The sequence below is a fragment of the Thunnus albacares genome, chromosome 8 (assembly GCF_914725855.1).
Source record: "Thunnus albacares chromosome 8, fThuAlb1.1, whole genome shotgun sequence".
NCBI classification, from domain to species: domain Eukaryota; kingdom Metazoa; phylum Chordata; class Actinopteri; order Scombriformes; family Scombridae; genus Thunnus; species Thunnus albacares.
The window spans coordinates 34482236-34509370 of record NC_058113.1 but is presented as its reverse complement, the minus strand read 5'-3'; the positions used below and the strand labels follow the sequence as shown (position 1 = coordinate 34509370).

General features: G+C 42.0%; 2 protein-coding genes across 3 annotated transcripts in view; one reads left to right on the top strand and one right to left on the bottom strand.

Annotated features, from left to right (window-relative positions):
* The window catches only part of LOC122987547 (HEPACAM family member 2-like), a 35544-nt gene extending 18150 nt beyond the window's left edge, over window positions 1–17394 (top strand). Inside the window, exons 4-7 of one of the 2 annotated variants that reach the window (XM_044359468.1) lie at window positions 346–430; window positions 862–920; window positions 3310–3391; window positions 16981–17394. In XM_044359468.1, coding sequence (XP_044215403.1) covers window positions 346–430; window positions 862–920; window positions 3310–3335 — 170 coding nt within the window. In that variant the 3' untranslated portion in view covers window positions 3336–3391; window positions 16981–17394. Of the gene's footprint in view, window positions 1–345; window positions 431–861; window positions 921–3309; window positions 3392–16980 lie in introns of those variants that run through there. The other variant, XR_006404516.1, reaches the window with a different exon arrangement.
* On the bottom strand, window positions 14884–25459 carry LOC122987548 (endonuclease domain-containing 1 protein-like). Its single transcript, XM_044359469.1, has 3 exons — window positions 25096–25459; window positions 22902–23922; window positions 14884–14895 (listed from the first exon to the last, which is right to left on the bottom strand). The coding sequence occupies exons 1-2, from the start codon at window positions 25384–25386 to the stop codon at window positions 23395–23397; spliced, it is 819 nt and encodes a 272-aa protein (XP_044215404.1). The 5' UTR covers window positions 25387–25459; the 3' UTR covers window positions 14884–14895; window positions 22902–23394.
* Between the last annotated feature and the right edge of the window lie 1676 nt (window positions 25460–27135).

Here is a 27135-nt window from a genome sequence, read left to right as displayed (position 1 = left end):
ACACACATGCAAATTTCAGTGAGTGAATGCGTGCGTATGATTGGAGGAGAACTAGTACCCATATAGTCCAGTAGAAGGTCTGTGTTTATAGAACCAGGGTTACAATATCGTAACCTTTGTTTCCTCCAGTCTGTTAGAGTCAGTCAGCACTAAAAGTGTTTATTAGCTCAACCTGCAGGAGTCTGATCTGATCTGATCTGCAGATAAACATCATGTGATATGATTGAAACTGAACCATGATGTCATAATACAGATAAACTAGATAACGATCACAGAGATGTTTGATCAGTTCAGTTTGGACATTTCTTTAAAAAACGTCTCAGAAACGTTTGATCTGTTTTACAGGCACGAAACTGCTGATTGTTCGTGTGGTTCTGTTCACGCTGCACACTGTGCTCATCGTCATAGCGACAGCCATCATCATCAAAAGGTAACTGTCACCTTCCTCTCTCTGTAATCATTACTCAGTACATCAGTCTCAAAACATCACCATATGAGAACGTTTCCATGGTTATTCCATCTTTAGATAGACCTGTCAGGTATTGTTTTACATTAGTTTTATTTCTGTCTCTCTGAAACAACCTTTTGTTTGACTGTTGCGGACTGTAAATCCTCCACCTAACATTTCATTCATGGAGTACCTCAGGGATCCGTTCTCGGTCCTTTGCTCTTCCCACCTGAAGGTGGCATATAGATAACTTGATTTGAATAATATTACAAGTGTTGCTGGAGTTCTCATCTCTTTGACGTCTTTCCCTTCTCTGTGCACCTTGGCTGCCCCATTATCGTAAACTTTTTTGAGTAAATTAATATCTTAGAGTTTTTTTGGACTTCTCAATGTTTTTACATCTTTCTTTACAGGACATGTGTTTGCAAGAAAGCAGCAGCAGCAGAGAACTCAGAGATGTGTGACGGTGGAGGTGAGTCACAGACAATCACATCAAACTTTTAACACATTACATTTAACATTTAACCTCCATCACATCCTGTTAAAAACAGCAGCAGCTGACGGAGAACAGATTGTTTCTGTCACTCTCACCTCTTTATGTAAAAACTAATTAATGTTCAAATAGCAGCTACTCTGATGTAGGGAACTACAGCTGCATTTAAATGAGGAAGTAACAATTTTGGAAACTCAAAAAAACAGAAAAAACAACAGAAAACAGGAACCTGCTTCATATCAGTCAATGTCATAACATCCTTCATGTCCTCATCCTCTGCTGCAGCTCTCCTTGTTGTCTCTGTCAAAGGTAAAAAAGTCACATCAGTCATTAGACACCAGCAGAAGTCTGAGTTTAAAGCTCAAAATGTTGTTTAGCTCCAGCTTCTCAGATGTGATGATTTATTGTTTTTATTTGTCACATATGACAGTAAATTGAATATCTTAATGTTTTGGACTGATAGTCAGACAAAACAAGCTAATTGAACACATCACTGTAGGCTCCTTTTCTACTATTTTTTAACATTTCTTTGATTAAAAGATTATCAATAACAAAAATAACCGTTAGTTGCAGCTCTGGTCTGAATATTGATGGACACAAAATCTTTTAAAGCTTTTAACAAAAGTAAACTGCATCATTTAATGTGTAGGACAGACTTCATACCTGCTCCCTGGAAGATGAACTCTTTAGATTTTAATGATCCACTTGTTCATTAAACTACTCTGTATATTATGTCTAATACTATGTCGATTTTTGTTTATTTCTGTATAATTTATTTATGAAACAGATTTTTTCTTCATGTCATTTTTTAAGTCCAACTGAAATTAAACTGACTTTTTTTTGGTCTGCTACAGCAACATATCTGCTCTGTCAATCACTCGTCCTGTGTTCTCTTATTAGAAAAAATCAAATACCAATAGGGAGAAATTTATATTTTAAATTCTTTGGTTTCATGATGGCGCCCCCTAGTTTTACATTATTTAGATTAAATACTGTTCCATCATCCACTTAGCTGGAGTCCTTGTTTCTATACAGCAGATCAAGTCTCTGCAAAGCGATGACGTGTCGTTCTATCATCAGCAGAGCAGATGGTCACACTGAGCCTGATCGCATCCTGCTACACATCACAAGAGCCACAGACTCTGAACAACAACTCACATTAGTGCACCGCTAATGTCAGTTAGCAGCTAGATAGCTAACTAGCTGCTCAGCTGCAGCACAATAACCCCAGCTGCTGTCAATCAAACACAGACACCAACACATAACCCCAGCTGCTGTCAATCAAACACAGACACCGACACGTCCCCCCAGCTGCTGTCAATCAAACACAGACACCAACACGTCCCCCCAGCTGCTGTCAATCAAACACAGACAGCAGCACATAACCCAGCTGCTGTCAATCAAACACAGACACCGACACGTCCCCCAGCTGCTGTCAATCAAACACAGACACCAGCACATAACCCAGCTGCTGTCAATCAAACACAGACACCGACACATCCCCCAGCTGCTGTCAATCAAACACAGACACCGACACGTCCCCCAGCTGCTGTCAATCAAACACAGACACCAACACATATCCCCAGCTGCTGTCAATCAAACACAGACACCGACACGTCCCCCAGCTGCTGTCAATCAAACACAGACACCGACACGTCCCCCAGCTGCTGTCAATCAAACACAGACACCAACACATATCCCCAGCTGCTGTCAATCAAACACAGACACCGACACGTCCCCCAGCTGCTGTCAATCAAACACAGACACCGACACGCCCCCCCAGCTGCTGTCAATCAAACACAGACACCGACACGTCCCCCAGCTGCTGTCAATCAAACACAGACACCAACACATATCCCCAGCTGCTGTCAATCAAACACAGACACCGACACGTCCCCCAGCTGCTGTCAATCAAACACAGACACCGACACGTCCCCCAGCTGCTGTCAATAAAATACAGACACCGACACGTCCCCCGGCTGCTGTCAATCAAACACAGACACCAACACATATCCCCAGCTGCTGTCAATCAAACACAGACACCGACACGTCCCCCAGCTGCTGTCAATCAAACACAGACACCGACACGCCCCCCTAGCTGCTGTCAATCAAACATAGACACTGATACACGCATTTCTGATATTTTTCTTCATTGTAGTGATACAAAACTATTAACAATACATTTAAAAAAATATATGTTGACACATGATGTTGACATGATTCTTGAAAGATCTTTCCTCCAGCTCCACTCTCAGGACAAACTACATTTTCAGATCTTCTGCTGGTCCGACTGTAAGAACAGAGAAATCATCAGGATGTTGTTTCAGATTGTGTTTGTAATTAAAATGTCATTTTCTCTCCTCCACAGTGATCTGTGAGCTTTCTACAGTCTGACTGCTGGTCTTCATCATCAGCTTCGATCCGCTGTGGCTGCTTTCCCTTTTTCTCTTCTTTGTGGTGTATTTTCATTAAAAGTCATTGGTGTGCTTAAAGACAATATTAAGCTATGCAGATTGATTTTATAAGTTTATAAGCAATAAGGGCTAGTGTGATACAATTTGTATTGGTGTAGTTATAATCTCATGAACCATATTTAATCACAATGTATGTATAGAGGCACGATAGAAGAATTATAATCATACACTGGAGAAATTTGAGTGTGTTTGTATTACATGTCACTTTGCTTGGGTCTGCTAAAGTCTTCACCTTTCAAACATACTCTCTGGAGGAGATCAAGAAATAAGGGTGTAGAATGACTAGAATAACTTACAAAAAAATAAAAAAGGCCAGAAGACAACTTGGCAATAATGGTGTAAAATGATTCCCAATACTTATATAAAAAATTGGATATAATCAGGTAGAATTGAATATGTCAGTACATATCCTCAAAAATTAGGGAGGGTGGATGATAAGGTGTTACCTAAGCCGACCCAAGGGCATAAAAACAATGACCCAAAGAAAAACCTTTGGAGCGATTTGGTTCTTTGTAAAAGTGCTACTTGCTCTCCTTTCATGCTGGCATTAAAGAACGCTTTGCTGCTTGGACCTCTGACTCCCTTTTTATTTTCAAGAGAGAGTTTTTTGCTCTGGTACCTTTTTCTGCAACAATTTGATACAAAATTTATGGCGAGCCAGCCAGGAGGAAGTCGGATCCTTTACCAGGTGGCACTCTCACCTCCCCCAGATCCACGGGCCCCCAAATCCTTGAGGTAAGCAGAGCCTTTTTAATATCTGCCAATTAATAGTGGTGTCTGTGTGGGAGATGTGATCCGCCCAGGTAAATGATCCATTCCTCTGAACCTAACCTGTCTAAATTTAAGCAAATTATAAGAGGCCACGTAGCGGGTGTAATATATGTTAAATGTTTTTGTCTGTCTTTTGATGTTTGTGTTTGCTATGCCTCAGCAAAACCATGGTGCGGAAAGGAATGAATGTGATGAGATCATATTTAATGTATGTATAGCTGTTTGGATGTTAGCAACTGTGGTTTTTGCGGGAGGGTTGATTAGGTTGGCAATAAAGCAGGGATAGCTAGAAAGATCAGAGCAGTATTTCCCTGACACCCAATGTAAAAATCTTTTTTGGCGCCAAGTTAGGAGTCGCATCGCATTTCCATCCTGGAACATTCATTAAGTTGAATCTGGTAGACTGGAATGCTATGGGACTCAACAAGTATAAAGAAAAAAAGATTTAAGTGTTGAAATTTTCTTAAACCAAGAAAAAAAAAAAAAAATTTTGAGCGTTGAGTTGGGAGCTGCATGTTATCTCCATCCTGGAACATTCATTAAGTTGAATCTGGTAGATTGGAATAGCATGGAACGCAACCAGCCCAACAGATCAAATGTTGAGGTTTTCTTAAATTAGACTGCTGCCAATATTGTGCCATACCTAATCAAAACAAACATAAGTGTGAGTTTTTGTAAGCGCTTAGAGTCAAAGGCCAAGGTCATGCCTCTAGGATAAGGGCATATCTGAAAGTTCACGATACCGCTCCAAAAGAGTGGGGGGTCTGCACGGGTGAACAAAATATATCTTGAGAAAAAGAAATTAGCGTTTTAAGGGTAAAACGAGCTGATTTTTATGCCTCTAGGATAAGGGCATATCTTTTTACATAATCTAGAAGAGGTGATAATTCTGTTAAAGTTAGTATGAAGTAGTGTACAGAAATATATATACATGTATGAAATGTAATCAAAAGGCCCCTTTTTAGTGTATGTGCTTGGAGAGAAAAAAAAAGAAACTCAAAAACAACAGATAATAAGCCTGGGCGTTGTGCCAAGGCAGGGTCCTTCAAGCCTGTGCATGAGTCTGGGCGCGAAGCCAGAGCAGTTGTAGATAAGGAGTGCAGAGCACATACACACACACACACACACACACACTTACACACATACACATACATACGCACACGCGTACACGCACCCCCACACACACACATACACACACGCACTCACACTCACGCACATACACACACATACCCACATACACAGGTGCAGAAAACGTGTATGATTGTGTCGAACATACCAAAAAAAAAAAAAAAAAGACACAAACACGCAAGAGTAAAACTAAATAAATAGAACAGAGTGTAAAAATAGTGAATGGCTAAACAGAGAGAGGAAAGTGATAGTGATGATGAGGTATTGACCCTCAGTCATTTTTTAAATAAGGGAAATGTGGAAACTAAAGGCGTAAAAACACATTTTTGGCTGGAACACACATATTTTGACGAGGACGGCATAGAACACTGGCAAACTGAACAAGAAATTAACCAGAAATTGTGGCAACTGACAAAGATCATAAATTTGAATCAAACAAAAGAAGAGTTCCCAGCAGTACCTTGGGAAGACGTGATACACAGTTTATGGGTGCCATTCACCCTAGCTGCAATATTAGAAAACCTGTGCCTAAACCCCAAAAGTGCAGCTATTCGTCCTTTGCGCCCTTTTTTAGGAATCCCTGAAAATTTAACAATCTCGGGGAGAAATAGGGGGGCAATAGATCCGCGGCTGCAGATTTGGATTGTTCCCAGGAACGTAGAGTGGGAGACAGGTAAATTTGGATATCTCGAAAAAACCCGAGCCGAAGACGGGAGTGAGTTCTTAAAGTACAACCCAGAGTTAGTACCAAAGTTAAAACAGGTTATTACAGTAGGCAAAATATTAGTTTTGATACTAACAAGGGAAGACGGACAGCCAGAAATCACCAGGCAAGAAGGCAGTGCTAAACAAGGAGTGATGGGAGCTAAAATAACAAAACAGGAAGGACTGCTAACCCCAGTGGAGTTAGTGATAAGACAGCATCCAGACCAGGTCAAACAAATAAGACACTGTATGGAGACGTGGCATAAGCGAACAACAGGCATCCTTCAGTGACCTGAGAAGGGGACTTTCGATGTGGCCTGCTGTAAAGAAGTAGAAGCTAACATCAAACATACAAGGCAAAAGACACCAGCAACAGCAGGGAAGGAAAGCGCGCCAGAGAACGTGAAGTGCTCAGCTGGTTTAGAGACACTGCTAAGCAACATATATTGGTCATAAAACAGATGCCCGCTTTGAAAAGCAAGAAAAAGGAGGCAGAGCAGCAAATTACCCCCTCAGCTCCGATGGAAACAAGCCAGCCACCTCCATATTCCCCCCAGCAAGAGGCTGTACGAGTAAAACAGTGCCCACTGGTGGGACAAGAAGCTAAAGCAGAGGGAGAAATTACCGGACGATTCATATTGAACTGGGACACACAAGATCTTCCAGCGCGCAATGAGTCATCAAGGGTATCAGCTGCCTCCTCTCTCTGTGAGGAAGAGAGAGGAAGTGTGCGGGTCGACGACGCCTATGAGACTTACAGGCAAACTACACGCTCCCTGGAGGATAAATTAGATACAGATAAAGCCAGGACAGCATATCTCGATGCCTGTGAGACTTATGGACAGAAGACACGCTCCCAGGTGGACAAATTAGATCCAAACAAAGCCAGAACAACATGTAATGATAAGGAAATGACAGCCTGTGGATCAGAGAGACGACATACCTTACCTGTACAGAGCCAGAAAAAGGAGGAATGCAGCCAGAAGGGGTCACAGTATACAGAACGACGATACCGAACTGACGATATAATGACACCCCGTGCTCATTCCCTCCCAAAAATGTGAGGGGACTCAGCTCCCATCACCAAGAGGAGCTCACACAGTGGAAGATGAAGTGGAGGGAAAAAGACGCCGAGCAATATTACATGAGGAGTTTACGAGAGCAAAAGAACGCCTAGAGGAGCGTCTGCAGAAAGAGCAGAAAGTAGAGAAATGCTAAAAGATTTGGAAAAAAAATGGCTGGTGCTGGAACATCTGGAGGAGATGGAACAACTGGAAGAGATGCAAAGACATTCAAGAGTATTACAAGGGGAATCAATAGAACTGGCGGAATGGACAACCAGGCCAGAAGCCTCTTTCAGCCCCTTAGAGATGCAACTCTGAAATGGAAAAACTACAGGACCAAACGTTAAACAGGCACCCCTTCGCCAGATGCCATTAGTGACCAAGGGTCGAAACCAGACTCCTCAATATACTCCGTGGTCCTTCTGTGACATGATTGGTCTAGCAGGAAGACTGCCAGACTTGAATGAGGGAGCAAATAAGTGGATCACAGCATTAGAAGAAAGCACAGCAGGAGTCACTTTGGCTTTGGGTGACATCAAAGCATTGCTCATGCACATGGCAGGAACTGCTGCTACAGAAGAAGTTTTTAAGGGAGCACACATGCCGGCGGTGCTGTTAGGAAACAGCCACGATCCATTAGGATTTAATGGATATCGGAGCCGAATATGGGCCCAGCTGAGGAAACAATACCCTGAAAAGATGGACCCATCTAAATTGGAGGGAGAGAGGCTAAGGGATGAAGAGTGTCCTGCAAAATTCCTAAGGTCTTTTCAAAATAAATGGAGGGAGGAAACTGGTGGAGCATGGAACGAGAACAGCACAACTGAAAGCCTGTTCAAGGTCATGGCAAAGAAAGCCATGCCTCAAGGAGTGCAAAAGCTCTTGGATAATGTAGTAGGGCTGATGAAAATGGACTGGCCTCTGTTTTCTGAACATCTTGTACATCATGTGGAAAATGTGAGAAAAGAAAAATTAGAAAGAAGCGGAGGTAAATAAAAGCCTGGTTAGTAAGCTCACCCAGCTCCAATTGAATGAGCTACATTCCAAACAAAAAAAGGAAAAACAAAAATACAGGCTCCAGTAGTGGCAGTGGAACAACCTTCAGCTCCACAGTCTGCAACACCCCAGACACCCAAACAGCCCCAAGCGCAGCCTGAAGTCACACCCGTGACGTCACACCCGTGACGTCACACCCGTGACGTCACCTGCTTCCCTACCACCTATTCATGTGCATGTTAACCAGCCTCAGGTAAATCAAGGGCCCCCCTATAGAGGACAGCCGAGGTCAAGGGGAGGAATCTATCGCCCAGGGAGAGGAAGAGGACAAAATCCACAGATGAACAGACAAACACAGTCCCAAAACCAGTCCAACTCAAACCAAGATGAAGAAATGTTGTGTTGGGGGTGCGACCAGAAAGGACACCACAGAAGGGACTGCCCCACCAATCCATGGGTGGGACCAGCCAGGGATTGGCAATAGGGGCGCCTAGAGAAGCCAGAGGGGGTACACATGACACCGGTCATCTCAACACAACCACAAGAAGAACCCACTGTTGCCGTTGAAATACAGAGTCAAAAATACACCTTTATGGTGGACACAAGAGCCACATACTCCTGTATAGGCAGCGGAGGTTCCTCACTTCCCCTCTCAGGACAATCCATCCAAACTGTAGGCTTCTCTGGGACAACCCAAATAATTCCCCTAACACGACCGGTGCATATGATAGTATCAGGAAAATCAATAACGGCACCCCTACTCTATTCAGAAAGCACCCCTATCAACCTATTGGGACGAGACATCCTGTGCCCACTAAAGGCAACTATCACCTGCACCCACACAGGTCTCAAATTGGACTTAAAAGACAGTGTTTCAAGCATGATGACAGTCCAAGTGCTAAAGGAATTTGAAAAACCAACTACTCATGTTCAGCCTGCAGTATATTGGATTCAATGGCCGCCCAACTCAGAGCTAATACACCAGTGGAACACCTGGAAAGCGTGGGTACAAAGAGAGCTGCCCTCTGCATCTGAACCACAACTGCCACTGCACTGTACTATGCTGTATGATGAAACCCAACAACACACGGATTACAGAGAATGTTGGAAAGAGCTGGTGGGTGGAAAAATATTCTCCATGGTGTGTCAGGACCTCTATGTAGGACCACAAGGAGCTGCAGCAGCAGTCATCCTGCCACCAGAATTGCGCAATTTGGTTCCAAGTGGCCAACTCCACCCCACATGTCACTCTCATGGTTGCAGTTGGAAAAAAGGCTAAGGACATGGGACCTATGGTGAAGAAAGCCTTACAAATAACAACATGGAAACCAACTCAAAAAGACCATGTGCAGTCCTCTGCCAGTGGACAATATCTTAAAATACCCCTACGAACGTATGATGAAGGCACTGGGATCCAAGTGTTGCTCAGCCAGAGATCTCCTACTCAAGCGTCACTCTCAGAAGAACACAGTGTGCTGTTACTACAGATACCCCAGGGGCTGTGGTCACAACATAAAACAGATGTAGGGCTGGTTAGGTCAGCGCTGCCAGTCCAAATTAAAATAAAACAGGGCATCATATTGCCGTATAAAAAACAATACCCGCTAAAGCCCCATCAAATAGCAGGTATAGAACCCACTATCAAGGGCTTGGTAGCAGCAGGCGTGCTAAAACCAACAAAAAGTCCGTGCAACACACCAATTTTTCCTATCAAGAAACCACACTCAAATGATTATCGATTGGTACATGATTTGCGTGCCATTAATGCTATTGTAGACGTAGAAACGCCAGTGGTCCCAGACCCACACACTCTGTTATCTAATATTCCTCATGATGCCTGCTGGTACACAGTCATTGATCTATGTTCAGCATTCTTCAGTGTACCATTGCATCTAGACTCACAATACTTGTTTGCCTTTACATATAAAAACCAGCAGTACACTTATACACGTCTTGCGCAAGGCTACGTGGACAGCCCATCAATCTTTAACAGAGTTCTAGCCAATGATTTGCAACATCTAAACGTCACTAGCACAGTGCTACAGTATGTAGATGATCTGCTGGTTTGTAGTCTGACAAAAGAACAATGTGTACAAGACTCACTCTCAGTTCTACAGGCTCTAGCAAGAGGGGGACATAAGGTGAGCAAAGACAAATTGCAGGTAGAGTATTTAGGAGGACAGGTATGTGGCAATAAACGAGCAATCGCTCCCTCACAAATCGAGGCAGTATCAAAAGCTCCAAAACCTCAGACAGTGGGCCACATGCTGTCATTCCTGGGAATGACTGGATTTAGTCGACCGTGGATCTGCGACTATGCTATAAAAACAGCCCCACTACGTGGCCTAATTCGTGCTGCAGGACAAACAAATGGCTCAGCTGAGTTGCAATGGACTGCTGAAGCTGAGGGCGCATTTTTGGCTTTAAAACACGACCTGCAACAAGCACCAGTGTTAGGTAATCCTAACTATGCTAATGTTTGTCATTTATATGTTGCAGAAAAAGCAGGCTATGCGTGTGCGGTACTAATGCAGGATACTCCAACAGGTAAGCAACCACTAGCATACTATAGTACCAAATTGGACAACATTGAAACAGGTCTGCCACCCTGCTATCAGGGGTTAGCAGAAGCTGCCTTTGCCTTTCAGAAGGCATCAGCTATCACAATGGGCCATGTTCATGGAGTTATTTGGAAACAAAGAGGTTTTTTGAGAGCAGATGGCTCCCCAGTAACCCATGGGGAGGCTATATCAGCTCTATTGGAAGCTATACATCACCCTAAGGCACTAGCCATCATCAAATGCGCAGCACACCAAAAAACAAACTCATTGATTGCCAAGGGTAACTTGGCAGACGAGGCTGCAAAACGCGTAGCTACGTCCACATGTATGGGACCACAGCTAGTGGCAGAAGATTGTGAACCCCTAACAAACTTAGCATCCCTTATTGCAGCACAACAGCAGTCAGGTCCATATGCACATTCTGCATGGCTCCAAAGGGGGGCGGTTAAAATAACACATGAGGGTCCCTCACAGGGGCTATGGCGCAGTGCACAAGGCCACTTTGTTCTCCCCACATCACTGATACAAATTGCAATTCGTGATGCACATGGCCAGGACCATTGTGCAAGGGGGGAGGTATTGAGAAGGCTTCAGAAGGTATGGTGGTCGCCATATTTAGCGGCTATGGTGGATAGAACATTGCATGAATGTGAGGTGTGTGCACAGCATAATGTAAGGAAAGCATTTTCAGCACCAATAGCACACATCCCACCACCAGAAGGACCGTTTCGCCACTTAATGTTAGATTTCATAGACATGACAGAATGAGTAAAAGGGTTCAGATACATCCTGGTGGTAATCGACAGATTCAGCAGATGGATAGAAGCGATCCCGACGAAAGGTCCGGACTGTAGATCAGTAGCTAAATTCTTGTGCAAAGAGGTTTTTCCGAGATTTGGAATACCAGACACTATCAGTTCTGATAATGGGCCATCATTTGTAGCAGAGACACTCAAAATAGCCTTAAAGATGTTAGGGATCAAACAAAAGTTTGGGTGTGTGTACCATCCACAGTCTCAGGGGGCTGTGGAAAGGGCAAATGGTACCTTAAAGACGAAGCTCAGGAAAATTATGGCAGATAGCCAATACAAGGTTAACTGGGTGGATGCTTTGCCGTTGGCATTGATGTCTATGCGAACACAAGCTAACAGACTAACGCATCTAACACCGCATGAAGCGCTTACAGGGAGACCGATGCCGGTTCCCTATCGTAGGGGGCCATATGAAGGGCCACCCCTTGAACAATGTGAAAGAGAACTAACATGTTATCTGCAACATCTAACCCAAATACACAAGGTTGTGTTTCAACAGATAAAAACTGCAGCTGAGAGCAAGGACGTGGAAATCCCAGAACAACTGAGGACAGTTGAGCCTGGTGATTGGGTCTACGTGAAAGTATTTTTTTTTTTCAAACGAAAGTGGGATCAGCCAAGATGAGAAGGACCATTGAAGGTGATCCTAGCCACCCCAACTGCACTGAAAGTAGAGGGTAAGAGATTTTGGTTTCATCTCAACCATTGCTGCAGAGCACGAAGCCGACAAGAACCAGAAAGGGACGGCAACGCCTCCCAGCTGGAAGATAGACAACAGCACCGACAAGAACCAGAAAGGGACGGCAACGCCTCCCAACTGGAAGATAGACAACAGCACCGACAAGAACCAGAAAGGGACGGCAACGCCTCCCAACTGGAAGATAGAGAACAGCACCGACAAGAACCAGAAAGGGACGGCAATGCCTCCCGACAAGAGGAGAGACAGCAGTGCGGGCCTCAAGGAGAAAGAAGATCACAAAGATTAGCTGCTAGACGTAGAGAGTCAGTAAGCAGTGGGAGGAGAGACAGATAGAGGGTCAACCAGTGGTGAGCCAATGAGTAGTAGCTTGACCCCAGTCAGACAGAGTCATGAGGATCCAACAGAAGTCAGGGAAACTTCAGGTGCCTCATCAGGAGAGGGAGTATCAGCCGGAGCCATTCCCATTGAATGTAACCCACAGAGTTACTATAATTGGAAGTCAAGAGCATGGGAGAAGTCCAGGGAGTAACAGACGGAAAGCGTTGCTACTAGTAGTTTTGGGGATGGGTTTAATGCTCACTAGGTATAGTAGCACAGGAAGAGTGTCAGAAGAAGAGCAGTTGGAAGAGTGCGCCCTAGCCACAGGCCTAGTAGCAGCATTAGAGGGAAAGATATGGAAAGAAGAAGTAATTGCACTCACATACATAAGATCAGCCCAGTACAATCAAACCCTAACATTAGGACCCGGAGACGTGAAAATAGACACTTATGCAGTCCACCAACAATGCCTGACAGAGGAAATAGTACAAATACGGGTGCAATGCTCTCACAATCAGTGTACAAACATAAAGTCCAATCGCACAATGACTGCCGAAGAAGCGATCAAATTGACTCAGGTATATGTGAACCATCGTAAAGTTAGAAGCTTGCAGGAAACAGTGCACCAAATTGATGAAGAGGAGGTATTAGGATGGGAGAGCAATTTGTTTTATGAATTGGTAAAATATTCTGCTAGACAGGTCAGCCAACGCGCTTGTATTACATGCTATAATTCAAAAAGACTGCCAGAAATAAAACCAATTTCAGGGATAAAAGAGGAAACATGTTCGAATAAATCCACTTGCTTTGCTTACTGTGCAACGGTAATGGCAAGTTGGGAGAGTATAACAAATATGAATTGGACTAAAAATACATCTATATGCCCTCAACGAGTAGATAATGAACTGAACACCTGGACACCATCCTTAACTAAAATAACTAAAAAGATAAAACATCCCTTCTGTATAACAAGGGGACAAGAAATGAAAAAGAAAATGGTAGCGCTCAATGGTAAGCTGCGGCAACAAACTGAAAAGGTAACATTGAAACAACTGGGGGCAACGATGAATAATGTTAGCAACTTGGGAATAGTGCTAAGTGTAGAATCAGAAGATGGTGTACGGCTAGATTATAGGTGGCTGCGTATGCCAGAACAGGGGAGACCTGAACATCTACCAAGCAGCATGCCTTACTTTATATATAGTACTACAAACACTGCGGCAATACAATGTGAGCAAGTTATAATAGATCAAGGGCTAACACTGATTGTTATGAACAATAATAGGTACTACAGTCAGTTCATCTTACCATCCCTAGACAACGGCACAAGACCACTAGCAGATATATTTTGGCTGTGTGACGACAACCAACAAGTAAAAGTAACGTTACCTAAAAAGTGGACAGGGATATGTGCGCCAGTTATGGTAACCAGACAAGTTACTGTAATTAGTGAGCAAGTAGTAAAAGATAGAACAACCAAAAGAATTAGGCGAATGGCTCAGACTCCATGGAAATTGGATGATAACATATATATAGCATGGAACCAGGAGCCCATTGGAGTACCAAAAGACCATCAGGCGGTAGGGGAAGACTGGATAAAATCAGGGCAAGGAACAGGGTGGATACCCATAGTGGGAACAATGATAAATTCGCAATATATCATTCGCAACAGCCGATGGGTGAACTACTTATGGTATAATCAGCAGCGCTTCATAAATTGGACTTTGTCAGCTTTGGAAGGTGTAAACCTCCAGTTACATGCTACTACTACAATGACCTTACAGAACAGATTTGCAATTGACAAAATAATGGCTGAAGAACATGGAGTCTGTAGTTACTTTGGAGACGAGTGTTGTACAGTGATACCTACAGTGACAGGAAAAGATGGCAATTTAACAAAATTATTGAATAAAATAAAAACCCTCAGAGATGAACATGTGACAAATTCTAATTGGAATACCAAGTCTCAAGCACTATCCCAGCTTTGGGACTGGCTAAGCAATCTATCCTGGAAAAAGATCCTACAGGTGGTGGGAATGTTCATGGGGGGCTTCTTATTGATAGTAGCCATCATCATGTGTTGTATACTACCCATAATTTCAGCCATGGTCAACAAAGCCACAAAAATGCTTCCCGGACAGTTCCCCCTACAAATTCAGGGGCACGTGACTCTAGAGACAGGATTAGACAACTGGTATGACGATGAGATGCAGGACAGTCAGACAGTCCATATTCTATGGAGAAGACATATTGTTTAGCACTCACATGTTCCTACAAAGATATGGTAAGGCAGGACTAGAACGACTATCAACTAGATACGAGCAGAAGTATAAAAGAATACTTGAGTTATGGCAGCTTGGCAGGGAGATGGATGCTGAAGCAGAGGAGGAAGAGGAGTAATAGCTGGCAGAAGTCTGTGTCAATCCTCATTATGTGATGTTCCACCCTAGATAGACATGGCTGAACAGTGGCTGTACTATTACGGCATGGATGGGCAATCCAATGCAGATTACCAGGATGGCCTACACATGCCAACAGGACCAACACCAGGGGGAAATGCAGCTCTAGGTTGGGCCGGTGTGTATACCTGGACATTCCAGCCATCATCAACAGGACCCACCTGGACTGAGAGCAGACCACCACCACCCTACAAGCCACCATCAACTTCATGGCTCTTGAGGAACAGGACCTACCAGGAACAGCAGTTTCCACCGTTGGAACCCACGCAGTACTTATACACGGAATCAGAAGGCATCAAAGGGGGGAAGGGCGTCAGCTCCACTATTAAACGAGAAATTGATTGCCTCTATGACTGCCATTGTGTAAAAATGAAGTACTAATGAGGAAGTAACCTACAGTACAGGAAAAATCCCTCTTATCCTGTTTATGCCCCTCTAAAGACCCTGCTGAACGAAGCCATACAGGACGGATAAAAATTGGAACCCAAATGGCTGTGTTACATCTCCTGCTACTATCTGATGTATCACCTTAAGAGAGATGGCCTGACAGAACTGTGTCGGCCCCGAATCCCTAACCTTACAGGACGTGTTATGGTCACCCAGGCACCAGCTTGTCCTCAGCAGATAGGACAGCTGAGTACTAACTGTCAATCTCAATGGTCGTCTGCAATGGAACGCAACATATTTTAACTCCTACCACTGCCATGAATATTGTCAGTGCTTGTCCACCCTTCTGCCCTTGACGGAATTGGTAAAAGAAATCTTGTATGTAATAGATGACGCAACGGCATCTATAAAGGCAATTGGTAACAGAGTTAAAATGTATTTCAGGGGGCCTATGGGCTCAGATGAAATGTAAAGTAGTTTGTATTAAGCTTGCTATTACTTTAGGTCACTTGACCAAAAAAACAGCATATTCTGCAATTTTGAGTAACCTTAAGTTACCTGTGTTATGTGAATATGTACTGATTTTAATCAATAAATAAGTGTGCTTGATTGCATATAGTGATTAGTCATAACATCTGATATTTAGCTGCTAATGATAAATCAACATAGTCCTACAATCAACCAACTACTGTATTGTCCAATGATTGTTTTTGATTTGATTTCCTTACTACTTAAGACTACTACTAATACTAATGGTACTGAAACTAAATGGATGTGCTTGAACCCCTATGACTTTGATGTATTTGTCACCCATTCCCTATATTGCAGGATCCCTGTTATTAAGATATGACATGGTTTGTGGACCTGAAAACAGTGTACATATATATATCGATTAGCAATGGGACCTTATCATTCCTAAGCATTATCGATGGGACTTTCAGTCCCAAAGGGGGGAAATGTGGTGTATTTTCATTAAAAGTTTTATAAGTTTATAAGCAATAAGGGCTAGTGTGATACAATTTGTATTGGTGTAGGTATAATCTCATGAACCATATTTAATCACACTGTACGTATAGAGGCACGATAGAAGAATTATAATCATACACTGGAGAAATTTGAGTGTGTTTGTATTACATGTCACTTTGCTTGGGTCTGCATTAAAGTCTTCACCTTTCAAACATACTCTCTGGAGGAGATCAAGAAATAAGGGTGTAAAATGACTAGAATAACTTACAAAAAAATAAAAAAGGCCAGAAGACAACTTGGCAATAATGGTGTAAAATGATTCCCAATACTTATATAAAAAATTGGATATAATCAGGTAGAATTGAATATGTCAGTACATATCCTCAAACAGCTCAAAACCTGTTTTGAAGAGTTTTGACCAACAACGAGTGACGGAGATAAAAGATACATAATAATTGGTCAAAAATTAGGGAGGGTGGATGATAAGGTGTGACCTAAGCCGACCCAAGGACATAAAAACAATGAACCCCAAAGAAAAAACCTTTGGAGCGATTTGGTTCTTTGTAAAAGTGCTACTTGCTCTCCTTTCATGCCGGCATTAAAGAACACTTTGCTGCTTGGACCTCTGACCCCCTTTTTATTTTCAAGAGAGAGTTTTTTGCTCTGGTACCCATTTCTGCAACAATTTGATACAAAATCTTCATCTCATCTGTGCTGTTTGAGCTCTGCTTCCTGTTTCAGCCTGCAGACTTCAGCTGTGACACGAGGGCAGACTGATGTTATCATCTGAATAATAACATATCTGCTCTAATATGATATATTCTATATATCTGTATATAAGAACTGTATCTATCTGACCAGCTGCTTTCACATGAAGAATCATTCTGTTTTTAATGGTGTCCAGATATTGTTTACTGTCCATCAGACTCTTTGTTGTCTTCATTTATCAGCTTTGGCTCATTAAGATATTCAGACTATTTGTATTTGAAGACACATTGCTAACATAAAAATATGGAGTCTGTTTCACTCAATTTATTTCTTATTTGATTTCACATTTATTTAGCAGCTGCAGTTGGACTTGTGTGGTTAATAAAGTTACATACTGAATCGTTTTCTGTGTTTTGTTGAAAATAGGTCTCAAAAAATGGCCTGAATTTTCGTTATTACTGAATCTAAACATGTTTTTTGGGATTTCACACAAACATGTAGAGCTGCAATTAAAGATTATTTTCATTATCGATTAATCTGCTGATTATCTTCTTGATTAATCCACTAATTGTTTGACCTATAAAACTTCAGAAAACTGTGAAAGATGTCTTCCACAACTTCTGGGATCCGAGGTGATGTCATCACTTTTGTTTTGTCCAATCAGCTTCCAAAACACAAAGATATCCAGTTTAGTAAAATGTAAAAGAAGAAAAAGCAGCAATTAGAGGGGACGTATTTAGATTTTTGTGGTTTTCTGTTATACATATATATGAAATTAATTTACATGGATAAAAGTTATGCAGGAGTTTTTAACACTCAGACTTTGTTGACAACAAAATCTGTGTTTTTACAAACTTGTTTGTTTTTATCTAGTAGACAGTCAACTGTATTTAGTGATAGTGTTTTATTACTATACATCTTTGGTTTGCATTGTTGAGCTAATCAGTAAGTATGTAAAAGATCCTTCAAATGTGCTTTCAATGGAAGTGATGGAGGACAAAATCCACAGTGTGTCCACACAGTCATTTAAAAGTCTGTGTGAAGCTTCTATTCAGCTTCAGCAGTCTGAGTTAGTCATATCAAGTGGATATCTGACACATTTACAGTCTTTTTAGCATCAAATTCCCTCTTTGTGTTTCCTCGGACAGTGTTTCCCTGTTGAGCTGCAGGTGGAAGTATAGTAACAATTAAAGCTGCAAGCAGTGATGAACGGGCCCTCGCACCCTTGCGTACAACGGGGTGCAGCACAGTCAAAGGGCTTCTGGGCATGTAAATGTCTGCAGACCCGGCTGTTTTCAGACAGTGCAAGAAGGAGATAAACATCACTTCCTTTGTCCACTATTTTGCCTGCTGCTGAGGCTGCTTCACTGAAATTTCGTGGGGGGCGCTATTCAGCCAGTTTGCATCACTGATGGAATATTGTCATGTAGACGTGTTCAGGCCGGGACTCTTATCAAACATGTAAAGTTTGGTGCAGACTGGAGCATTTAAACTAAAGTTATAGCAACTTCCTCTGTCATGGTGAAACATCAAAACTCAATGGTGTGAGGATGAGAATTTTCTGCAGGGTGAGACATGTCTGTCTCGCTCACACCTGTGGCATCAAAATCATGCAAGTTTTGGGCCCATTCACTTGAATTTCAATTAGTAAATTGAAAACTCTTGATGAGTTTGTGTGAAAAACAAATTAATTTCCTAATTTTCATCAAGTTTATTTTTAGAAAAGGAAAGACTTTTAACCCACATGACCTGGTCAAAGTTTGATTGACATGTGTACTGTCAGGTGTGTAGAGACAATAAGTAACTGCAGCTGGACACAGAAAAATACTCATATATTTGAATGGAGAGTGTGAGTGAACCGCTAGGTGCTCGGGCCCTAATAAAGGAAAAACTGCAGTACAGAGCTACAAATTTTAGTTTTGATGACTTTATCACTAAACTGTCACTCTCACTCCATTTTTCCCTTCCCCTCATAGGTCATCCCCACTACTGAATTATAAATATAAGACCTATAATTATTGTAAAATAAATGATAATACACCAAACTTCATACAAAGTCTGTATATAATGTACTGTATGTATATAGGCCTTTCTGCTGTATCCTACAAAAATGAGCTGCATTCAACCCCCACACCAGTGGCAGCTGGTGACTCAAAAAACTGGGGAGGACAGGAGGAAAACCAACATCCGCATCAAAGTATATCATTGTCCCCCACCTGATGAAATCAGAGGGGTGGGGGGCAATTTTATATGCCAATAAAACAATTTGCTTTTAAAAACAAAAACCCCTGAGTGGTGTAAAAGCTGCTTCTTTAAAGACATTTAGCATATACATATTGTCTTGTAACTAACAAACAAGATGACAAACAGTCACAAATGGATGTTATGACATGAATATTTCATCTCCATGATAGAAAGAAGAAGACATCAGATAACGTGAGTCAGATACAGCTCCTCTCTGTCTCTGTGGTCGCTAATTTCATCTCTGATGGTTAAATGTCTCTGTGTGGCTTATTTGTGTTTTTTTATCTCCTTAACCAGAATGCAGCAGAGATCATATAAAGTGTTGTGGGTAACGTTAGTTTGCTTGTTGAAGTTACAGTGAGCTGTCTGGACTCATTCATTCGTTTTTAATTGAGTGGTTGTTCAGTCACCTGTTGATGTGATTAGTGAATGAGTGCAGGAGGTCTGGCTGCTGCTTCTGACAGTTTCTTTAGTTCGTTTTTAAGCTGAGTCGTATATTGAGTAATAAGCTTAAAGTAACTAGAATAACAAGTGTTAACTAGTGGTGTAACTGATCGTAGTTGATGCGTGATCCGTACGGATCGCTCCCCCCCCCCCCACGGTTCAGCAGGCATATGAACTGCGGATTAATAGCAAAATTTAATGTCTCATTTAAGACAAAGTAAACAAACTGCTGTAAGTACAAGTCATGGACAGACAGCGTGTCGCTAACAGGGATTTTGAAGAGCAACGATCAAACCAGCATCTAACGGTCCGATGTGACATTTGAGTTGTTTACCTGCTGTTTAATGTGCTGCAGCTGAGCAGCTAATTAGCATCTAGCTGCTAACTGACGTTAGCGGTGAATGTTTGTTATCATCAAGTTTTGATGACGTGGACAGAGGCTGTTTCATTCACTGTTTAAAAGAGGAAGGTTTCATGCCTCATATTGCAATAACTGAGCATTGAATATTTTATATATTTTATTTTATTTTATTTAAACATTGGACATCTTAAATGTTGTTTTCATTTAAGACCATGAGCAAAAGTTAGCAACAATGACAAGCAAGCTCCTCTGTCCCCCCCCACCACCTCCACACTGGCCTTTCTCTTCCCGCCCTGCAGGTGTCGCTGTTGAGGCATTTTAAACAGAATTTCAGCAATGGATTTTTTTCCAAAGAAGAGAGAAAAAACACTTTATAAATACTGAGATTTGGTAATGGTTTATTACAACCAAATATTCTTTTTTTATATTTTGATCTCCCTTTAGCCTCTCAAAAAATAGAGGATCAACCTCCTCTGCCTCTATGGACCAGCCTCCACTGGTAAGCAATAATAATCATGTTGAAATAAAATGTTTGAGTCACGCCCCGTCCGGATAGCTGAGTTACCTTTTTGTTTCTCTTGTTCTGTTTATTCTTTGTCTTGTACTTCCTGTTTTATTTTGAAATTCACCTCTTGTCTCGTTTCAGGTCCTTTACTTCCTGCCCTCATGTGTTGCACCTGTCTCTCATTGCCTCCCCTCCTCCAGAGTATATAATCTCAGTGTTCCCTTCCTTCTGTGCCAGTTCATCTCGTTCCTTGTGACAGCGTCCCAGCTTTTTTCAACCCTGTAGTTCCCAAATCTGTTTTTTCCACCTGCTGATTTGGACACTGTTGCCTTGATATCAGATCACCTGTGTACCAACCTCATTCTTATTAAAAGGACTGAATATTTGAACTGAGTCTGAGTCTGGGCTTTTAGTCCAAGCCTGTGGTTAGCTCTGACAGTTTGTTGAATTTTTGACAAGACTTTGTGAATTCTAACACCAGATTATTTAACGTCCCATCTTTAAGACTCTTTATAAGACATTTCTTTCATTTTGATTACACATGTTGAAGACAATAGCCACTAAACAGCAGCATGATGACACTATGGATAGATGATATACTGAAGACTGTAAAGGATCGATATTTCATTGTTTTCCTATGAGGCTATCTCAATGTGATTATACATGTTTTTAGTGTTCAGTCTTTCTAGTATTCAGCACTGATCTGTTCCTGTATCACATTATAAGCTTTGTGCTACTTTATATATTTCTGTATACTAAGAAAATAAACAAGAAACACGTTTAAATCATTAATTATATAACATAACATCGCCTATATGGGCCAGAGTTCATCCTGATGAACGTCCATGTTACCAGCCATGAAATGAAGCATAGATACATAAACAGCTGGGAACCAGCAAGACAATTCTTTCAAATTCTAAAACCAGACTGAAAGATACAAGTTTTCTTCAGTCTGTGAGGTCGTGGAGCAATCTGACACAGAGGAATCAGCTGGGGGGGGGGCAGGACTCACCTTCGATAAGGCAGGGAGTGACTTAGTTGTTACAGGGAAAAGAGGCATGGGACAAGGGGCACAGCTAGAGTCTCTGGGGGGCTGTGTGATGGGGGAAGGGGGTTTGTGTTCATAGGTCACCTTGGGGTCCTTCTCCTGGGCCTAGGCATGTGTAGAGTGTCCACAATGGCACTCGGGGAAGGTGGAGTGGACTCAGGGTTTTGGAAAGGGAGAGAATACCCTCTGTATGGGACTAGTCTGTCTCCGTCAACTGCAACCTTTCTCCCTCTGGGTGGCAGCTGGACCCTGTGCAGCACCTCCTCCATCCTCACCAGGACCCAACAGGCCCCCTAACCAGCAGCAGTCTAACTTGGGGCTACATCATTTTTCTGATTGACTGTATTTGGGAAATACTAATCTATCTACCGGTGTTAGTTCATAGTTTATCTTCACCATCATGAAGGAACAATTCTGATCTCGATTATAAACCTGAAGGAGCCAGTTCCTCATCTAAACTTGTGTTATTTCACTGCCTGTTGCTTTCATCAACTAAAATAGATTCATATTCAGTTCATAGAATATTCAGTTCTCGAAAGTCCTCACTTCTCATTTCAAGTGTCGTGTTTTTCAGGAACTTGGATGTCATACTCAGCAAAAACAATCCTCTGAAGAAGTAGGTAAGAAATAACATCATGTTGGAATGAAAAAAATGTTAAATGTTTGATAAGACCTTGGGAAATCTAACATGGAGCAACCCACCAAATATGTCACTGAAACAATCAGATACTTTGTGTAAACTTTGCATGTCAATAGACAGAACAGGCTGTAGCTGCTGTCAGTAACACTTAACTGTATTTGATCGTCTGTCATCTTCATCACTCATTCTGTGGAAGTTCAAGTCTACAAGCTGTTGCTTGTCACCATTAATTGTTGGTCTCAAGTCATCTACAAAGGCATTTCATGTTAATTTCACAGTGAAAGCACTGAAACCTATGTATCTAATATAGCCGCCACGGCCCGTAGGAATGTCATAGAGAGATCGAACCAAAACTCAATTATTCGTCTCATCAAAATCTACAAATCATACGCTGACACCCCTGACCTAAATCCAACAACATAATATAAAAAAACAGACAAATCTGACTCAGAAACCATGTTTATTCATGATGAACAGGTCATTTTAATGTCTTTTTCTATGCAGAAGCAGAGTTATAATGATCAACAGGAGAGATTATGTGTGAAGATAAATATATGGATAAAAGATATAAATGCTTTTATTCATATTATGAATTGATTAACACAAGCTATAACCTGATACTTCAGAGTTTAGTACTCTGTTGTCTCATGTATACTGGATGGCTGTTACAGTATTTAACACACAGTCTTGCACAAAGAGAAATGCATGGAGCGTAATGGTTAGGGAAAGTAATCATAAGTACTTCTCTGTGAATACATTTGTTCTCTGATGTAGTATCTTTGTTGGCAGATGACTCCAGACAATCTCTGTTAAAGGACCAGTGTGAAGGATTTAGAATATTAGAAATTAAATTGAATATTAAATTCTATTTCTGCCAAGTTTGTTCTGATAGAGATCACTAAATCTTACACACTGGTCCTTTAACATTATTGCTACCTAGCATTAGCATAATTAGCAAGCATTTTGGATCAAATTGTAGTTACTGCGTTTAGGGCAGCAGGTAGTGGTAATAGATGATGGCTACCCTGCTGAACAAAAGCAAAATTCAGTAACAGAAGTTACTGCTTTTTGCTTTTGTAGGCCGCAGGTTGCCTGCAAGGGAAGGGGGGGGGGGGGGGGGGGGCAACTACGATCTTGACTGGCTGTTTGAAACTCAGGGAGCTTATTGACATTCATTTGAGAACACCTGGAAGCCAGTGCCATAGAGTGCAGTAAGGTTTCTATCCAGGTCGGCTATTGAGGTTATTGCTATAGTGCCTGATTTTACATTGTTCCCATAGAAGGCGCCAGAGAACTGAGGTCTGTTATTGTTGTCTCTGCAACAGTAGGCGCTCCAGAAATATCTGGGAACATTAACCCTGTTATTGATGTTTGTATTTCCAGGCACCACACCAGTAACAATATAGGCACGAAAACCACTGTTCAAGCAGTTGGTTGTCAACATATTTGCCACTTCAGCCTCTTTTACCCTCCACCTTCCTCGGTTAAAGGTTGGATTCTGTGGAGCAGCATTTGTGAGGGTGAATGTGGCTTCCACACATGATGAGGAATTTCGGTGTCTGACTGGAAGCAGGTGTCCCTTATCGTAGCCGGTGCCGGTGTAATCTTCATTCAGTGATTGATTTTGGCCAAGGTTATTCGTGACAGTGCTCTCAGGAGCCATGAAGTCTCCACCGTTCTGGTCATCCAGCTTTAGAGGATAAAAATCAGCATCTCAGTTAATTTTTGTGCTACTGTTTGAATCATCTGCCATCTGAAGATTGTATTGATTCTGTCTCTAATGTTGCAAATACAAAATAAAATATTATTTACTGTATACATTCTCTCAGGGTTGCTGCAATCAAATTTAATGCTTTTAAAGACCTGGACAGAGAAAATATAACATCCTCTCCACAGCAAAACAAATGCACATTAGAGCTGAGCTTCATGTTTGAAATCAACTTGACAACATTAATATGGATATTTTTCTGAGTATTTTTGTATCTTCAGATAATCATATGTGAAATCACAAACTAATCAAATTAATGGCAAATGCAATAAACTGTTTTACATCACATAAAACTCTTTGTGTTAAAAAAACATTTAAAATTCTAATTTTAATTATAATTTGTTTGGAATTGTTAATTTTGACAACATTGTGTAAAACAATAAGGCTGCTCTGGTCGTTCTCGTCGGCTGTAGTTAATTCTCCACATTAAGACACACATGTTTCAGTATATCTACCTTTCATCCACTAACAGTCCATTAAATCTATAAACTCCAGCTAAGAGGTCACAGAATTAAAACTTTGCTCCTCTCCTTCATGTTGGCCATTGCAGCTTCGCACTACAAACATTATTATCCAGATTCGAGCAACTATCAGAGATAACAGAGGACTTTGTGTCTTCTCTGAACCCCCCTGGATAACTGTCTGTAGCTGAGCATCATCTGTACTGTTTTGTGTTCTTTAATCCTGCAGGTGGCCTGTGGAGAACCAATATTTATATTGTATATTGGATATTTAAATGAGTGAATCCTGCAACGAGGCATCACCTCAAAATTTAAGACCTACAACAATAAAATAAAACCTTTTAAGACATTTTATGACCTTAAATTCTGAAAATCTCATTTCAGACCTTTTAACGATTCGTGCGAACCCTGTTCTCTGTTCCTACAGACAGTGCAGGTATTAAAAAAAATGCTAAAATGGTCTTTTCTTTTTCTCTCGTCATTGTTTTAACATGGTAACACCAGGCACGACGCCAGGATTTTAATTTTGGCTGTGCCTTATAATTACAGAAGTTAATACTGACTGATATCATGCTGTGGAAGGCGACTAACGCATCCGAACAAGATTGAGAGACACAAAAGGGTGAAAACTAACCTGAGGTTCGATGAACCATTTGTCGTTCCTGCCACATCGGGCATATCCCACAAACTCATATGCAGAGTAGACAGGGATCCTTCGGCTGGTGTCATAGAGCGTCGCATATTCATAACTGCCTGCTTGAGTTGTCTTCTGGCAGATCTTCTCGTATGTAGCAGCTGTTGGCCCGATGGGTGGTTGACCCTTGAAGAAGAAGTAATCGCATATGTTTTGAAACGACGTCACAACTTTAGCTGTGGCTGGATAACTGAGAGCCAGTAGCAGGAACACTGAGACCAGGAGCTTCATGATGAAGAATGAGATATTATCTATGTAAAGTTCCTTCTTACTGATGGATGGCTGACTTTTATAGTTGGGAAGGGATGGTTTGAACCAACCCCACATGTGAATCAGGGGTCACTTCCCATTTCAAGTGTTGTGTTGTTTCTTGGAAGTGTTTTTCAGGAACCTGGATGTTATACTCAGCAAAAACAATCCTCTGAAGAAGTATGCAAGCAACAGTGGCGGCTGGTGACTGAGGACAGGAGGAAAACCAACATACCGCATCAAACTATATCATTGTCCCCCACCTGATGAAATCCGAGGGGTGGGGGGCAATTTTATATGCCAATAAAACAATTTGCTTTCAAAAACCCCTGAGTGGTGTAAAGGCTGCTTCTTTAAAGACATTTAGCATCTACATAATGTCTCTAAACAAAGAAGAGCTCATTTTAGCCATGGACTGGTTCAGATGTGTCATTTTACCAACAAAGTGAAATTCAAATTTATAATATTGTTCTATTGTGACAACAGATTTATGTTCTCATCAAAAACAGACAAGATATCACATGACCTGTTGGGTCCTGGTGAGGATGGAGGAGGTGCTGCACAGGGTCCAGCTGCCACCCAGAGGGAGAAAGGTTGCAGTTGACGGAGACAGACTAGTCCCATACAGAGGGTATTCTCTCCCTTTCCAAAACCCTGAGTCCACTCCACCTTCCCCGAGTGCCATTGTGGACACTCTACACATGCCTAGGCCCAGGAGAAGGACCCCAAGGTGACCTATGAACACAAACCCCCTTCCCCCATCACACAGCCCCCCAGAGACTCTAGCTGTGCCCCTTGTCCCATGCCTCTTTTCCCTGTAACAACTAAGTCACTCCCTGCCTTATCGAGGGTGAGTCCTGCCCCCCCCAGCTGATTCCTCTGTGTCAGATTGCTCCACGACCTCACAGACTGAAGAAAACTTGTATCTTTCAGTCTGGTTTTAGAATTTGAAAGAATTGTCTTGCTGGTTCCCAGCTGTTTATGTATCTATGCTTCATTTCATGGCTGGTAACATGGACGTTCATCAGGATGAACTCTGGCCCATATAGGCGATGTTATGTTATATAATTACATTTTTCTTACTCAGACACAGGCTACTGTACCTGAACATGTGATCTGGGCCACTTGTTTATCAAACACAAACATTTTATGTTGAGGTAATATAGAATATATCTGAGTGAGTAAAATGAATTGACATGGCAGATTGTTGCCAGAGGGCCCAGCTGCAGTATGTAGCTAGCATAGCATAGCGCAATTGCTGGAGGTGGAGTGGGGGACAGAGGAGGACGGGTGCCTGCTGTCCTCCGCAGGGCGGGATCTCTTACATTGGACTCAATGTTTTTTCATGCTAATCTGTGATTGGCCATGACACATAAAATGATGCTCCAAGGGAGGACGGCCTCCCTAACCAATCAACAACCAGAATGCAACATTGACATCGAGTTGGTCCAATGATAGTTTCCAGAATTCATCTTCAATTCTCTCCACTGTAAGGCAGAGTAGCAGCAGTAGATAGCTCCTTGCGTTAGCCAACGCAATAGCTGGCTTGTTGTTGCAGCCTGAAGGACTCTTTATACATCCATGGAAGGACTGTTGTTAAGCTGATGGGAGAAATGATCTGGACTGGGTAGCACAGCAGCAGCAGCAGGACGCTGCCGGGGAGGCTGGAGAGAGAAGCAACCAGAGAAACAACCAGGAGAGTTGGCTTGTTTGTCATTGTTTGCTAATGAT